General features: G+C 47.6%; 1 protein-coding gene and 1 long non-coding RNA gene across 3 annotated transcripts in view; one reads left to right on the top strand and one right to left on the bottom strand.

The window, feature by feature from the left end:
* The first annotated feature begins 6,739 nt into the window (after positions 1 to 6,739).
* FBXO31 (F-box protein 31) overlaps positions 6,740 to 17,170 on the top strand; it is a 46,560-nt gene continuing 36,129 nt past the window's right edge. The window contains exon 1 of one of the 2 annotated variants that reach the window (XM_014835905.3): positions 6,740 to 7,130. In XM_014835905.3, the coding sequence (XP_014691391.2) occupies positions 6,782 to 7,130 (349 nt within the window). In that variant the 5' untranslated portion in view covers positions 6,740 to 6,781. The remainder of the gene's footprint in view (positions 7,131 to 17,170) is intronic. The other variant, XM_014835986.3, reaches the window with a different exon arrangement.
* The window catches only part of LOC123281880 (uncharacterized), a 49,327-nt gene continuing 44,151 nt past the window's right edge, over positions 11,995 to 17,170 (bottom strand). Inside the window, exons 3-4 of the long non-coding RNA XR_011498970.1 lie at positions 14,519 to 14,643; positions 11,995 to 14,415 (exon numbers count right to left, since the gene is read on the bottom strand). This is a non-coding gene — a long non-coding RNA (uncharacterized lncRNA). The remainder of the gene's footprint in view (positions 14,416 to 14,518; positions 14,644 to 17,170) is intronic.

The following is a 17,170-nucleotide window of genomic DNA, read 5'->3' as shown; positions in this document are numbered from 1 at the left end:
CTGCGTTGTTTCAGCTTATGTTTAATAAAATCTAACCTTGGAGAAGGTCTAAGGATCATTGTTGGTATCTTATGGCCTTCACATTGGGCAGACTCTTGTGATGCGCAGCCGCAGGTGACTTCTGGACGGCCATTAGGACATGATGATTTATGTGTTGTAAAGTCAGCCATTACCCGTTGCCTGCCCGACGTCACTAGTCTGCTGTTTTCATTTAAGGAGGATTTTCCAGTCTCTCAAGTACTGAATCTTAATTGTATCCATACCCCTCAGTCTTTCAACCACTAACCAGATGAGCAACCTTGGCTAAGTAACCATTTTTCTGAGTCTCAGACTCATTTGTAAAAGGGCAATGATATTTGAGAACTCCAAGTGTTTTGTAAGGAGCAAGTGAAAGTGGCCTGTAGAGTACAGATCACCGTGCAGCGCCTAGATCCCAGTTCAGTTGTCGCTCACCTCAACGTCTGGGGAACATTGATCTGTATGAACAGCACTGGAGTCTTTGGCTGCTTTTGCTCTTTAATAGCTAATACTTTGAACGATCCCCATACTTCCAGGCTTTTTTTCCTTTTGAGTTTGTAAAAGCCTTTCTCATGTGCTTGTTTGATAAAGTAATTGGATTGCGCTAATAAAATACAGTATTATACAAACATACAAAATATACTAACATATTTCTCAAAGTGAGTTTAATACAGCTGGGACGTCTGTCTTTATAGAGAGGCCAGTATGTCATAGATCCTTGCGTAACTATTCCCCACTGCCAGAACAATGATGTTAATTGTAGCTCTTTATTCTGCTACTATTTACAAAAGAACAGTGTGTTTGTGCATGTGTCACTTTGTCTCAGAGTTTTTTTCCTCTTTCTGTCACAGTTCTTTGCCGCAAAAATCTGATAGTAAATAGTAAAGAGGAGCACTTAAACAGTGTCTGGTTTCCAAAGTTCCCACGGAAGGTTTTAAGCTCCAAATGTATTATATTGGTTGTTTTGTACTAATTCTGTGAAGATTGAAAAATAAATCCAGTAAGTGTTTATTATACACCTCCCTTCTGCCAAACACAAAATGATCAGTTGTGAAGTGTTAAAAGAGAGTGTGGACTGTGTGTTGCTTTCTTTTCTGGATTTTTATGTTATTGAGTATTGACTGGTGAGTGCTTTCTTGGCTTAATTGCAACTTTGTAAGAAATGGACTTTTCGTTCTCTTGCTGGACAACTGTTCCCAGTGCTGGAGAAGGGAAAAAATCGATATCTGGCATATGGAGGTGGGGGGAGGGGAAGGAGAGTTTCAAGGTCTCCCAGTCCCTCAGGCATCTGTAAAGCTCCAGCAAGTTGCCCCGGGCCTTGGGTTCACTGCCTAGGGAGTAGCCTGAAGCGCTTTGTGTCCCCTGAGATGGGACAGGATTGCTCTGTGATTTTCGAGTCCTGAAATCCAGTTTGCCGTGGCTGTTACAGTTCTGCCCCTAACCTTAATTCCTACTTGAATCTAAGGCCACATATCCCTACGTGTTTCTCAGAAAATCATCCAAAGCAGTTGGCGCGAAAGGTGTCTCATAAACATAATCTCCAAGTAAGAGTAGCATATTCAAATAAATAATCTATAAATTGTATGTCAAACATTAATTTATATTCGTATACAAATATAAGAAGCAACTTCATGTAACTTGTAAACAACTGTGCTTGAGTGTATGTGAAACATTTCATGTGCCCCCAGATCGCAGTTTAATAGAAGTTTGAGGCAGTGAACAGCATTGAGTGGTAAATTAATATTATTCATGAATTATTTTAAGCGAGTTAATGTAAGTATAGTGTTTATTTTTAAATGAATAACAAATATTACTCTTCCTTGGAATAATCCATATAAAGTAGAAAAGAACACGTTTCATTTATCTCATGGTGCTTTTAAACTATGAAATAATCATTCTAGAAAGCCAAGCAGTGTCCGTTTTAAATACTTCTCACCTCACTCCTTTTTTCATAACATGAAATGACCATAGTCGAGGGGGAAATAATGTAACCGCTAAAAATTGAATATGACGTCCCCGCCTTAGGATGTAACGTGCCTGTAAATCATGCTGTCTAGCTGTCGCTAAGGGTCTGTGAAAGGAGGCATGAAACATTAACCAGCAGGACACAACACATTAGGGTTGTTTTTGCCACACTCAACATGGAGGGCAGGTCACACCGAGAATTAGTTCAGCTCCTCAGACCAGCCTGGCAGGTCCCACCTCAACTCTTTCTGATTGGCAGAGAGATTCCACCCTCGAGGTTGTCTGGGCGACTATTGGCCAGTAGTCCAATCAGTCAGGTGTCATCTCTTTGCTCTTTGGAACAAGTAAACAAACAAGTATTGCTCAAGAAGGGTGCAGGAGCTATTCTCAGAAAGGATGCAAGCAGGCGGATTTTGAAGCTGACTCTCAGTAGATTGCAGTCTTTAGGCTCCTGCGAGGTATTGTCTGTGGCCAAGAGAGGATCTGCCTCTGGTGTACAACTTTAGAAATCAGCAAACTGGTGCAGGCAGGAAAGCCACCAGGAATCACTCGTATTACCTATTGTGGTTTCTTTCATGAGCGTGTAACAGCTGATGGAACTGGCTGGCGTTCCACAGGTTTTTTGTTTTCTTATTTTTTAATTCTAAGCAAGTTTTAAAGGATGGTTGTTTTTCGAATTCTGTCATACATGGGACTGTTAAGGGATGAGGCTCATTTTAAACCGTGAACTTCTCAGTTAGCCTTTGAATATTTTCTCTTCTTTCCGTTCACCTTGACTGTTTCTTCTGAGCAGTAGGTAAGATGCCATTTTTCACATCTGGCTTCTGAGAACCAGCATGAGTCAAGTTAACATGGTTTGCTTAAGTCCAGGAAATACTCCTTTCAGTGACTTTTGAGGCAACGAATTGAAAAATGCCCTGCCCTGTATTCTGTTTGTTTCCTTACGTGTTATCACTTCTCACTAACAAGAAGTCCATTACTGTAGTCTCACAGCGTTCAGACAAATGATCTCTTCTATCTAGTTTTTCCTCATTTTAGCATGAATGCGTCCTCCGTAGGGTTCTTGAAGCCGGTACCTGCGGGTTACTGTAAATATTCAATAAGAACATGATTACCTTTTGACCTTGTTCCTTGACCTTGTTCTTAACAGACATAGGTGAAAAGAAGTTAATCTTGTCAATTTGCTGTTTTCTTGTTTAACCTGAGGGGTGACTCAAGGGTCACAAGGATTTATGAGCTTGTTTTACAGAAGAAAAAGAATGCCTTCAAGGAAGTTAAGATCATCAGATAACTAGCCCCCAGCTGCGGTTGATGCCTAGCAGTCAGATTGCCCTGGGGCTTATCTGGAGTGAAAGAAATAGATTTCCCATTTGTTTCCCCAAAACTCCTCCTACCAAGCCCCTTAGCTCTATAAAACCCTCTGCTTTCTTCTCTTGTTAAGGTGGATTTGAGAGGACCTATCCTCCTGCATTATCGTTTTGCCCAATTTGAATAAGCCTTTCTCCATCTCCAAGAACCAATGTCTCAGCAATTGGCTTACTGTGCATGGGCACACTCACTTGAGGTTAAGAGGTTGGTATCATTCTTTGTAAAGGCTACAGTTCTGTATAAGGGATTGTAAAAGTACTCAAGGACACACGAAGCTCCCAGGGTTCCATGTGGAATAGTTCTCTGCTACACACCGAGTCTTTTCCCGCTGCTTCCTTTCCACCAATATGGATTACCGAAGCTCTCACAGCCATCTTTTCTTTCTGTTCTGTGGCCAGCACTAATTCAATCCCTCAGCATCTTTGTGGGTTATTGTACACAGCCTTCTGTATTACTGCTGTCCAGAATACATAGATATAGATTTTTCTTTTATAGTTGCATGATTCAAATTATGAACATAGTTTAACCATTCTTCTGAAAATGGAAATTTAACCAAATTAGTTTGTACATTTTCATATACTCTCAACTCCTCTAGGAGAAAATTGTATTTTATTAATAGGGCCTAGTAGAGAGTAGATAGATTAAAAAAATAATAAACTGATCAAACTATAACAGTGGCAAGGATCATGCTTTGGAATCTATGGATCCACGCAGAGCATAGCACAGAGGCTAGTGAGGCATTCCGTAATATTTATTACCTTAGTTGATGTATTTTTGTTAGCTGAGATACTTGCTAGCTTGGATCATCATGGTGGTAATCCACCAGTAATCTCAAAATCTGCTTCTTGTTCCTTGATTTTTAGCCTTTTAGCTAGTTCATTTGTTCTGTTTTTTCTTTCAGCAAACATTTATTGAGTAAACATTCACTGATTCCTAATGGGTGTTAGCATATCTATCACGAGACAGGGAACATCTCTAGTAAGGTTGGTACCATCATGCAAAATAACCAATAACCATTCTATAGATAAGAGAGATGAGGTGAGTTGTACTTGAGCCAGAGTGAGGATTACAACCCAGGAGGGCCTTTTCCAGAAAGGAAGAAAGCCTTTTGGAGAAGCTTGGTTTTCAGTACAGTCTTATACCTTTTAGAGCAAAGAATATACATTAAACTCACCGAGGATACATGTTCATCAAAGTTTCAGCCGTATTCATTTGCAAATTATCAGGTCAACATGACCCTGAGGTCGGGAAAGAGACTAATATGGGCTGGTGTTACCAACAGGGTATTACCGATAGGGCCTTACCAATAGGGTGTAGGAGGGGAAGTATGTGTTTTATCTTAAGAGAAGTAAATGCATTCTTTAATGGTTAAAGCTGATATACAATGTATGTGTGATAGGCCATAAGTCAGCCCTTTTAGTTGAAGCCGAATCAGTTTTGAACTCAAATAGTTACCCCATATACCTAAATATGTGAAAATCTCTTGTCAGTACAAAAGGAAGCACGTGTTTGTAATAAAACCATATGATGGTGCTGTGATAAAGGGACCCTGCTTCCTAGAAGGAGGTGTCATTTGAGGACAAGGAGGAAGGGGATTGGTTGTTTAATGGCACAGCCTGGAGTCTTCCTGGCAGAGCAAAGCAGCAGAGACGTGACAAGGCACTTCCGCTGAGGAAGTGGATGGCTCGAATTGAGGGACGTGTGTGGGGACAGGAGACCGGCCAGACTGGGAGTTTTGGACCAGACTGGGAGGCACTTTATGTGATGGGATAGGGAGTCAATAGGGCAATTAAATATTTTAAATAGGTGAGTGATGCGATGACTCGGCTTCAGTTGACGTGTTGCTATTTGAAGGAAGCGTCCTGACCGCAGCTTGGAGGACGGATTGAAAAACCGTCTAGACGCAGGGGGGTCAGTGAGGGGATGTTTGTCAATTGTGTGGACCTGAGAGAGGCAAGGTTTGAACTAAGGCATTGTTGTTGCCATCTGAAGATGTGCTTTCCTGTTTATGGGATTCTGTGGACCAGGCAGGGTCCGCAGTCCTCTTTTCTCCTTCGAGACCTCCTTATGCCGCTGGGAGTGAACAGCCAGGAATTTGTGGAGGCTGGGCCCAGGGGACTGGCAGGGTCGCTAATTTCCTGTTTGATCAGACCCCACACTCCACCATAAGCACTGGGGTGGCTTCCATTTAGACTCTGGGCAATTCCTCCAGCACTTCAGGCATTCAAGGAAGTGTTGACCAGGACGGAGCTGGGCCCACCCAGTTATAGACAGACCCCTGTAACCGTATGCACACCCCTGGCCCTCCTCTCTGGAAACAAGGACGGCAATAACAAATTTCTTGTTATCAGGAGCTGTTAAGGTGAAGCCGCTGTCACGAGGCTCTGGGCCTGCCTCCGACAGCACACGTGCCCCGGAGCACGGTAAACATGGTAATTAGGGCACACGATCACCACAGATGACACAGGATGCCACAGCTGGCGTGATTTCCCCTTCACATTGCAATAAGGGTAGACACGATTGAATGTCAGCTTTTAGATAAAAGAAAGGGCTGAGAGGCACAATTCTGGGTTCCATCTGGCTTAAGTAGTCCGGACGGAGTGCGGCAGAAGTTTGCATCTCTACGCTGGCCGCCCAATCGCGCCTTCTGCGCAGCGGGCCCTCTCGGGGGGTGTCCTCAGTGGGGTCCTCCGCGGGGAGTTCCCAGAGGGGGACCTGGAGGGCCCTCCTCAGAAGGGGGTTTTCCGGGGCGTGGTTCTTGGAGCCATTGTGGGGCGCGTCCTCAGGTCCTCTGGGGGAAGTTCTCAGAGAGGGTCCTGGGGGTGTCCTCTGGGGAGGTCCTCGGGGCCGGCCTTGGGGCCTTAGGGCCATCCTCAGGGGGGCCTCCTGGGGATGGGTTCTCTGGGGGGAGTCCTAAAAGGCGAGCTTCTCCGGGGGCGAGGGTCCTCTGGGCCGTCCTCAAGGGGGCGTCCTGAAGGGGGAACGTCCTTGGAGGAGTCCTGGGGAGTCCTAGGGGTTGGGGGCAGTTCTCATGGAGGGTCCTGGGGAGGGGTCCTCTGAAGGAGTCCTCGGGGGATGTGTTCCCGGGGGACTTCTCCGAGAGGGTACTCTGAGGATCACCGGCCGAGGGAAGAGAGCGCCGCGGAACCCCGGGAGGGCTGCGGGATGTCCCTCCTGGCGGGCGGGGCCAAACCCGAGGTGCCGGCCTTGGGGCGGGACTGGGCTCTCCGGCGGGGCGGGGCCCGGCTCTCCCGCTGGGCGGGGCTCGGTTCTCCGGGGCGGGGCTAGGCTCTCCCACGGGGCGGGGCTCGGCTCTAGGGGGCGGGGCCCGGCTCCCGCGGGGCGGGGCTAGGCTCTCCCGCGGGGCGGGGCTCGCTCTGGGCGGCGCGTGCGCACGGGCGGCGGCGGCGCGGCCGTCACTCGGGCCGGCATGGCGGTGTGCGCTCGCCTCTGCGGCGTTGGCCCGTCGCGGGGGTGCCGGCGCCGCCAGCAGCGGCGGGGCCCGGCTGAGACGGCGGCGGCTGATAGCGAGCCGGACACGGACCCGGAGGAAGAATGCATCGAGGCGGGCGCGGCGGCGCTGTCCGGGGCGGGGGGCGGCCGGAGCGCGGGCCCCTCGCCGCCCCCGCGCTGCTCGCTGCTGGAGCTGCCGCCCGAGCTGCTGGTGGAGATCTTCGCCTCGCTGCCCGGCACCGACCTGCCCAGCCTGGCCCAGGTCTGCACCAAGTTCCGGCGCATCCTGCACACCGACACCATCTGGAGGCGGCGCTGCCGGGAGGGTAAGCGCGCCGGGCGGGTGTCGGGGCAGCGGGGGCGCGGGCTGGAGGGGTCAGAGGTCCAGGCCTGGAGGGGGCTCGGACCTGGAGGGAGCCTGCCGTAGATCGGAGCTCCAGGGGGAGGGTCCTACCCGGGCGGGGGCAGTGACCCCGGGGGCCCTGCCGCAGATCTGGGGCGCGGGGGGCGGGCGGGACGGAGTTCTTGGATGGGCAGGGGAGCTGGCCTCTACCTGGCTTGGCGTGCTCAGAGAGGGGTTGAGGGGTGCCCCAGCGGCGGGGGGCAGGACGCCGCGGAGCCGAGGGGAGTGACGCGAGCTGGGTTTAGGCCAGGAAGTGAGCTGACGTCTGCGGGCATCTTTCTGGTCCCCAGCCCTGGGGGGGCGGAGCTGAGGGAGCGATGAGGGTGAACTTGATTAGTTAGGGGAGTAGAGGGAGCCCGAGTGTTTGGAGGGTCCCCTGAGGCGGGGACCGGGTCTCTGGAGAGGTGCGTGGAGCCGAGCCAGGCAGTGCTGGAGGGGATCGAAGACCCCCTCAGGGTGCTGGTGGCAGCAGTGAGGGTAGCGAGTAGTTTTGTAACAAATCCTGGGAGAAAGGTTTACTTAATCCAGAGTTCAAGGTTCTCTGCGTTTAAAGGTTGACAGATCTCTGATGTTCACTCAGCTCTCATATTTTGGTAAAAAGCTAAGAAAAAATCCAAACAATGCAGAACACCAACAGGAAGAAGGTAAAAATCATTAGGGACCCCTGCAATGAAAGATAAGCCACTCTTACAATTTTGGAAAACCTCTCTCTCCATATATGCGTGTAGAGTCGTGTGCACATTTTTACTTAAATGGGATCATACCATGTATATTCTCGTAGGGACAGTTTAGTATAAAAGCTTCATAGTGCTCTACTGCATACACATGCCACAGACGAGTCCCTTACTCATAGACTTGAAGTTTACAATTTTTCCTTGTCATAAACAGTCCTATCAAGATGGCCTTTGTACATTTTATAGGAATTTATGAGACTGACATGTACCTTTTAGAACTTCTGAGATTATCTTCTTAGGGTGCACCTCCCAAAGTGGGTTGTAGGCAGTAGGATGGATGACATCTTAGATACCCATTGCCCAGCTATTGGGATTCACACCCCCAGGGAGGCTGCATGAGAAGGCCTCTTTCCCCAGGTCCTCCCCAGCAAGGGGTCAGCCAGTCATCTTATTTCTGCTGTAAAGCTCAATGGTCACGACTCGGGATTTGGGGTCAGCAGGCCAGGCTCTGTCTGTCTGCTGTGGGGTCCTGGACATGCTGCTTCACCTTCCCCAGCATTAGCGGGAAGTGCTGCCCCCGTGGGGTCGCTCTGAGGGTTAAATGAGATAAGGCATGTGAAGCCCTCATCCCCTAAATGGTAGCTTTTGGTTGTGATGCTTCTTGACATTTTTATTTCACCTCTTGTGAATTCCCTATTTGTATTTTTTTGGTCTCCTTTTCTCTTAGGGAGTCTCTTTTTGTCTTACAAATTTGTAAGAACTCTTTGAATATTAGCAATATTAACCTTTTGTCATATATGTGGCAAGTAAATTTCTTTTGACATTTCAAAATAGAGGCAAAGAAAGTTCCCCTTTCTCTTTCTCTGTGAACGCTACCTTCATTTGCTTTGTTTTGCATTTTGTACGCCTGTGAGACCCAGATTCGTCACAGACGATCCATTGTACTTTGAGGAGTTTCTCCATCAGTTGGCCAGAACCATGTGGTGGTCTCTGGGGGGTTTGTCCCTGGGCAACTGTAAGGTATGGAGCTCAACTCTAGGAACAGAAGGCTTCTGTGTGGTCAGAGAACTCAGAGGTGAGCCGCAGAATAAAATGAACTGAAGTTAATTCTTAGAATTGCTAATGGAAATATGAAAAGTCCTGGTGAAGCTGTAGAAAGCATGTGGGGGACAGACAGAGAGGGACTCTTCATCCCTCCCTCTGGTGGCCGCAGTTCTCGGTACGGCTTTCCTGGGACAGCAGACAGCGTGATGGTGGAGTCAAGGCAGCTCGTTCACCCAGGTGGCCTGACATGCAAGGAGAATTTTCGTTTTGAGAAATTGGAAAAATGAAAGACAAAAATGATAAAATGGGCATATTCCTAGACACCCCCAGTAAATAACTATTGAGTCTTTTGTCATATTTGCTTTTGATTCTTTCTACCTTTTTTTTAAGAAAACATCTCAGCTAATACTCGAGTCCCTTCTGCTTACCACTTCTGCAAGGAGCAGCCACTGTTGCAGGTTGTTTCCTGGTGTGTACACACACCTGTGCTCATCCCCAATACATAACGCTGTCTTGTGGTGGCTCAGCCTTTTGACCCATATCATACTGTAAGTATTGTGCATCTGCGTTTCTCCTGTCAGCTTGTGTTTTTAAGTTCTGTCCACGTTAATATAGTTAAGTTTGGTTCTGTCTTTTTAAATGCTGTGTGGTGGGTCATAACTTGAGGCCACACTTTGTTCCTTTGCTTATTTGTATTGTTTTCATTATATGCAATGTGACAGTGAACAAGCTCATATATGTTCCCTTGGACACAGATAAGTTTGACGATTTGTCTAAGGACTCTATGCAGAGGTGGTGTTGCCGGGCCCTGGGCTGTGAGCGCTGCAGTTTTACTAGATACTATCCAGTTATTTCCACAGTGATTTCACCTGTTGACACATCTGTCACCAGGCATGAATGGGCAGGTCACAGAAGGTGAAATGCAGATGCTCAGTATGCATCATCACAGTGTCCCCGCCATTGTGGTCCAGGTCCTGTAGGTTATCTCATTCAATCCAACGTCCCCTGTATCCTCTCTAATTGCAACGATCCGTCTTTAGGAATCTGCCAGTCTGGATGAGAAACAGCATCTCATTTTAGTTTGCATATGCTTGAAAACTAGTGAGGATGCATATGTGAAAAATAGTCATTGGCAATTTGCATTTCTTGTATTTGCTTCTCCTTAATCTTTGCCCTTTTTTCCCCTATTGTTATTTTTTTCTTATTGATTTGTGGGTTTTATTTACTGTGGATACATTTCTGTTTACTATGTTACAAAACATTTTCTTATAGTCTATAGTCATTTGCTTTTTAACTTCGTTTGTAGTGACTTTTGCGACAGTTACAACGTTATCAAAGTTACGAATTTTTAACTTTGGGTTTAAGTAATCATTGTCATCCCAAGGTTATGAAGATGGTCGCAGCTAGGTCTTCAGTTTCACTAGTTCGTTCTAGTACCTTTAATTTCCAGCTCATCTAGGTGAAAAATTGGATGGTTGGCGATTCCACATGGCATTCCTGGGTGTCTCATGGAGTTAGTCTAATTGTGATTGGAATATACATAAGAATAATCTTGTCTGAGACAAGTCTGATCTTATTTCTCTGAGCCCCAAAACTTCATCTTTCCTGAACTAGACATCTGGTTATGCTGGGTGTTAATAAGGCCAGAGACAAGTCCAGGTGGGTGAAAATCCAAGTGCTTGTGGCCTTGGTGAGCAGGAGGTGGCATCTCATGCTGCCCGGGGAGGTGGGTCGTCCTGGCTCATCAACTTTCCTGGAAGGGAAGCTCCAGGTCAGCCCTTTCAGGGCTGTAAGGATGGCTCCATCTCTTAGTGTCTTGGAGGGTGAGTGAGACTAATTAGTGGATTTGCCTTTTTCCTACTCAATGCTTACGTGTTTGCTGTCTGTATTTTGATAATTGGATTTCCTAGAACAGAAAACAAGCCAGAAAAATGGGAATGGGAAAGAAGTACCGCACACCCGTGTTTTATTGCTTCCCAGACTTTGGGGCCATGATTGACTTTCAGGCCGAGGATGAGGCCTGCACGTTTGAGGGCTCTTGCTAAAAGGATAGGGTGGTTGTGGGGCAGGAGGAGGTACGCTGGAAACTTAAAATGAGGTAGCTATTTATAATGTTCGATGAGCAGCTCACCGTTTCCAGTGTCCTGGCAATAATCAATTAGCAATAATAAGTCAGTTGTTTTCATGGAACTTCGGCCTTTCTAGCCCCCGCATGTTGGAGCTGGTGGATTAGACATTTTCTAGTGGTGTTTCTCCAGGCGGGAGAAAGTAAGTTGCTACTGAGAAGCCAAATCTGTGCTCCTGCTTTGGGGACAGGCATATGACAAATAGGTGATATCTCCCCTCCTCCTGGAAACCCAGCGAGACCCAGCCGGGCTGCAGGGCAGGCGCAGGGAGGGTGCGGGCAGACGCTGTTTTTGATGCATCATTCCTTTGGCTACGGGCCTCCTGCAGTTGCTCGCATGTGGGGCTATAAATAAGTCATCATTTCTCAGAGCACCGAGGGTAGAAGCCAAGTACGGTATTTTGCCTTTGACTCTGACAAGGCTTTTCTTGGTTAACACTTCACCGTTTAGCTGGTGAATTTTGAAATGCTAGCCAATTTTAACCTATTCATTTATGCAGGACTTTATCAAATCTACCTAAGGCTAATGAATTTAGAAAATTCAGACCATAGTTCCAAACCAAATATTCAAATAATAACAAAGGATACATTTAGGACACGGGAAGTACTCCTACGTGTGTTTTTTCCCTTCCACACCAAACTCGAAATATTGACACACGAGGATTTCATATTCAGCTCAGTACCTGCCTGGGTCAGGTTTTGAATTGATAATATATAATTTGCTCACTTCTTCTCTTGATGGTAAGTGTTTTAATGACACATGGCATTATATTTGTATAATATTTCGATGAGTTATAAGTCTGAAGTGGGTTTAAATTCCATCATAATTAGAAACATCCCTTTCCTATAATGTATGATCTTTATGACAGAAATGGGAAATTAAAAACCAATATTTAATTTTGTTTTTGCATGCAGAAGAAAAGGCTGTTTCTGTCCTATTTGATATGAAGTATGAGAAATGTGGCCTTTATTAAATATGGCTGAAATTGGGAGGGCCATCTCAGGAAGAGGTGAATGGGCCAGCTGCTGGTTTTAAAGTTGGCTTCAGGGATCTTTTATGATTCCTGTTAAGCAGTTGCTTGTTGAACCCGCTGATTGGGGTGGCAGGGTGGGTAGCTTGGCAGTTGGATAAACAAACCGTCCGGGTAACAGGAACAAGCGTCTCGGCCGCGAGAAGAGGCAGCGTGTCCTCCCCCTGCACATCCAGCGGGATCTCACAACTGTGGGGAAAGCTTCATCCTTCGCTGCCGCTTCGCTGAGTGGCAGGACTGCAGTGCTCTGTGTCTTTGCAAGTTGAATCTCCTATGCTGCTTTATGGGGAAAACTAGTCTTTTCAGGCAGCCAAGTAAAGAGAATAAAGGACAGTGGTGCGTCTGAGGGGGCATTTTTAAGAGTTCTTTTTTTTAACCTTAAAAAAGCAAGCTAGAAAGGGAATCTGGTGCCCAGAAAGCCTTGAGTAAAGATTTCCTCTTGGCCACATTTAATTGGACAGACTCTGGTGCCTTGCCAGAAAGAACTGACTGGTTGTCAGAGGCGTAGGCACTGGCATTTTGACGGTTTCACTGTGTCTATAGAGTGATTATGGAATGCCTTTGAGGACCTGGGTTGTCTTTCTGGCTGGAAAGGGCATGCAGGTACAAGGGCATCTTCAGGATTTTGGAGAGGAACCAGTGTCCTCTCAAAAACCAAGGCCCTTTCAGGAGATGGCCAGGGTTCGGAACTCGTGAGTCAGCATCCTTTGCCAGCGATGCCATCACTGTCCACCCAGTGGTGAGAGAGAGACGACAGTAAAGCCAGACTCGCCAGACCTGCTGGGGGAGTATTGGTGGAGGAATAGGGAAGTGTCTGAAATGTTAGAAAAGGCCCAGGCTGAGATGATTGCAGAGTCAGACTCACGGGCTTAGCTCCTGGCCTCACGAGTGGGTGGTGAGACAGAGCGGGTGTGTGTGCACTTAGGCACAACGGTGTCTGGAGATGACAGGTGGGCCTTAGTGGGACTGGGTTTCCCCTGGCCAGTGGGTGCCTGTTGTGGGAGCCAGACAGGGGTCAGTGTCCTCTAACTGGAAGAGTGAGGCTTCTCAAGGTTCCCGTTGGCACTGAGACTGTTTATCTTTGCGGGGACCGAACAGGTTGGGAATAAGTCACGTTGATTATGTAGGCACTTTCAGCTGCCCTTGGGAACTATTTGTTTAGCTTCTCGAATATTCTAGGTGTTTAATAGGAGCCACCTATGGGTTCTGTCCAGCTTTTGGTTTTTACATTCTTCCCGTCCTAAGATGAGCTGGCTGCAGAGTGTTTTTCCAGATCTGCTACATTATTAAAAAAAAGAAAAGGCATTTCGTGCAGTTACAGTAATAGCTAAGGGAAGCAGCGCGCTGGAGGGCGCACAGTGGTTTGGAACCAGCGCTCTCTTGTTGGAGGGGTGTTCTTGGCTGTTCGCTCAGAGCAGCCGTGTCAGGAAGGGGGGCGCTGGTCGCCTCACTCCTCCCTCCCGCCTCGCGGAGCCTCCCTCTCCCGCCAGCTCCTGCCCTCCTGCTGTTGACTTCTTTTTTAGCCATGGAAGTAAAAGTTTTAACCGTATTTTATTAAGGGTTATAATTATCCCCGAATTTAGTGCAAACAAAAGTGCAGTTTTCCCAGTCCGTGCCGCGTCTCCGTTTTATTTAGAAAACCGTAGTCGTGAGTTTACAGCAGGTAGGAGACAAGCCGGCAGCGCTCCTCCAGGCCGCACTCCACCCTCCGCCCCGGCGCCCTCCTGCCTGCCAGCTGCCAAGTCGGTCACAGCATCCTTGCCTCCCGCCTCTGCCTCACCTGGCAGTGCAGTGGCCTTCTCGCTGGATCCCCCACCGACGTTTCCAGGTGTGTCTCCACTGGCTCCACCCTCAGGTCAATAGTCCACTCTGGAAGCCCTGTCCGTGTGGCTTTTCTACTTCAGTCTCTTTGGTGCTTCTGTGTTGCCTGTGGACTCCTGCCTTTGGCATTCGAGGCCCTCCAGGACTGGGAGAGAACCTCCCTTTCCAGACTTCCCTTGTGTGCCCACTGACTTGCTTCAGATAGTGCCCTAGGGCTGTGCCTTTCCAGGGTGGTGGAGTCCCCTCACAAGTGGCATTTACTGGGAGAGTGAGGCTAGGTCCCCTCTCACTACAGTCTCCCAGTACCATTGCAGTGCACAGAGGAATGATGCAAGGGGCTGCCCCGTGGCCGAGTGGTTAAGTTCGCGCTCTCTGCTTCGGCAGCCCAGGGTTTCACCGGTTTGGATCCTGGGTGTGGACGTGGCACTGCTCGTCAGGCCACGCTGAGGTGGCGTCCCACATAGCACAACCAGAGGCACTCACAACTAGAATGTGCAACTACGTAATGGGGGGCTTTGGGGAGAAGAAGAAGGAAAAAAAAGAAGATTGGCAACAGATGTTAGCTCAGGGCCAATCTTTAGAAAAAAAGAATAATGACTTGAACTTTCTTTGTCACCTTCTGTTCCAGCACAATGTGTGCAGATCGCAGTCCTGGCTGGCACGGGTGCCATCTCCGTTAATCTCCATCTTCTCTTCCAGGGAAGGAACCTCAAGAAGCAGACGTGTGTCCGTTGAGTTCTTCTGTAGGGAGAGAATGGAAAAAAGAGAGAGCAACCAAACTCTTCTAAGCCCGCATTCCCAGCCACAGAGAAGGACTGGATTTCATGCACACTGAGATGTGCTGTGGGCACAGGGGTTGTTGGTAAACCCCATCACACGGTACCAACCTCAGTGGGCAGGAAACGAGTGCTGAGAGGCTGGCAGCCCCTGGCAGTTAGGTCAGAAGAGGATGCAGCTTCCGTGTTGACTTGACTCAGGCCAAGTTGCTGAGCTGTTTTTGCCTCCTGGCAAATCATTTCTTAAATAGCTTTTTGGAAATTTTCTGATTGGAATATTTGAAATGGCAGTTTAATTTTTTTATTGTGGAAACATATACATAAAATAGAATTTACCGTTTTAGCCTTGTTTAAGCGTACAGTCCTGCAGCACTCGGCACATTCACACTGTTGTGCAGCCGTCACCACCATCCGTCGCCAGTGCTCTTCCCCAGCTGAAAGTCTGTCTCCATTAAACACTCACTCACTCACTCTCCGCTTTCCCTTCCTCAGCCCTTGGCCCCCACTGTCCTCATTCTGAATCTGATTCCTCCCGGTTCCTCATATAAATAGAATCCTACAGTGTTTGTCCTTTTGTGACTGGCTTATCTCACTCCGCATAATGTCCTCAGGGTTCTTCCATGCTGCAGCAGGTGTCGGCATTCCCTTCCTTTTTAAGGGTGAATTATGTTCCATCGTGTGTACAGACCACATTTGCTTTATCCATCCGTCAGTGGACACTTGGGTTGCTTCCACCTTTAGGCCATTGTGAGTAATGCTGCTTTGACCACAGATGTACAAGTGTCTGTTTGAGTCCCTGCTTTCACTCCTTTGGGTATATACCCTTAAATAGAATAACAGCTGGATCATGTGGTGATTCTATGTTTAGTTTGTTGAAAGACTGCCATGCTGTTTTCCATAGTATGCCCACTTAAATTATAAATTTCCTCAAGTTCAACTCACCCATTTTTCTTCCCCTTCCCAACTTTTTTTATTGTGTTACCATCTTTGGAGCAGACACTTTCAAAAAGAATTCTATAAGCTACCTTGTATAATAGACGAGCGAGGGAACTTTTGTGTGTGTGTGAGGAAGATTGGCCCTGAGCTAACATCTGTGCCAGTCTTCCTCTATTTTATGTGGGATACCGCCACAGCGTGGCTTGACAAGCAGTGCTAGGTCTGCAGCTGAGATCCGAACCTGCGAACCCCCGGCCACCAAAGCTGAGTGTGTGAACCCAACCACTACGCCACCAGGCTGGCCTCAAGGAAACGTTTTGTGGTGACAGCCTGCAACACTACACCCCATACTTAAAAAGCAGCTCTAGGCAGCATGGATTGGCGTGCGAACTTTTCATCTTCTGGGAAAGGATGTGTGCCGAAGGATGGAGTTAACACTTGTTAGCTTTTCTGGAGGGAAGGATATGAGGTGCTGGCAAGTACGCTGGCCTTAAAGGAATTTTAGGGGCCGTTTCCCTGATGACTTGTGGCAAGATTTAGAGAACAAGCAGGGATGTGGCATTGCTCTTAGCCACTATTTTAAAAAAAGGCCTTTTCCATCGTGTGGAAATTATCGAATGTTTCTTACAGGAACAGTTGGGTCAGAATGACATTATTCTACTTTGGTGAATTTATTATGATTTTTGGGAACATTAAGAAAAACCCAGAAAGGACTGCTATATTCATTAGCACTACAGCATGGCCTTGTTTTTCTTTTGATTGTTAATGGCATTTTGTGGATGCCGTATCTGGCCGTCGAGTTCATCTTCGTGTGATGTCAGCAATACCCTTTCTTGACACAGAGATTTATGATGATCTGGTCATCCTGGCTAAAAATCTTAGAATCATTCAGACGTCAAGTGATTAGTGAGAGGCAATGCATTATTTTATCTGCTTGGAGTATGCATTGGACTCAAAGACAAAAATCATAAACCTAGTCACCAGCCTTCAGCAATCTGAGCACAAAGAAATGCCTAAGGAACAATATTGATGCCTTGTAAAGGCCTTGCTTGACTTCTGGCGCCATCAGCAACAACAGCACAAACGGCTATGTGCTCAGGTCTCAGCCCTGTATCTGACTGTTGACACCAAGAGTCAGACTCTTGCCTGCAGCCCTAACACATGTTACAACAGGGCGCAGTTTTTGAAGGAGAAGACCCCTGGCAATCACCCCGCTGTGTTTGCGAGGCCAGCTTAGCCTTGTCTGTTACCACATGCCCTGGTAGCATGCTGGCGTGCAGGAAAGGAGCTGTCCTTGCAAAACCACACAGAAAACAAACTGAAGCACCAATCTTGTTATTCGGTCACAACTTCGAAGTGCATCATTTGTACAAGGGAAGGAAAGAGTGTGTATGAGGAGCCAGACAGTAGTGACAGCTGACTGTCACTCAAAGGAGGAGCCACTTGGTCATCATGGGCATCACAGGACCGACAGGAAATGGTGAAGATAGTTTAATGCAGAGCAGAGCTCTGCAATGGGAGCCGGGTAGACCAGTTCTTCCCATTTGCTTGGCCCA

This window comes from Equus asinus, chromosome 28, assembly GCF_041296235.1.
Source record: "Equus asinus isolate D_3611 breed Donkey chromosome 28, EquAss-T2T_v2, whole genome shotgun sequence".
Classification (NCBI taxonomy): Eukaryota; Metazoa; Chordata; class Mammalia; order Perissodactyla; family Equidae; genus Equus; species Equus asinus.
This window is presented reverse-complemented; position numbering and strand designations above follow the sequence as displayed.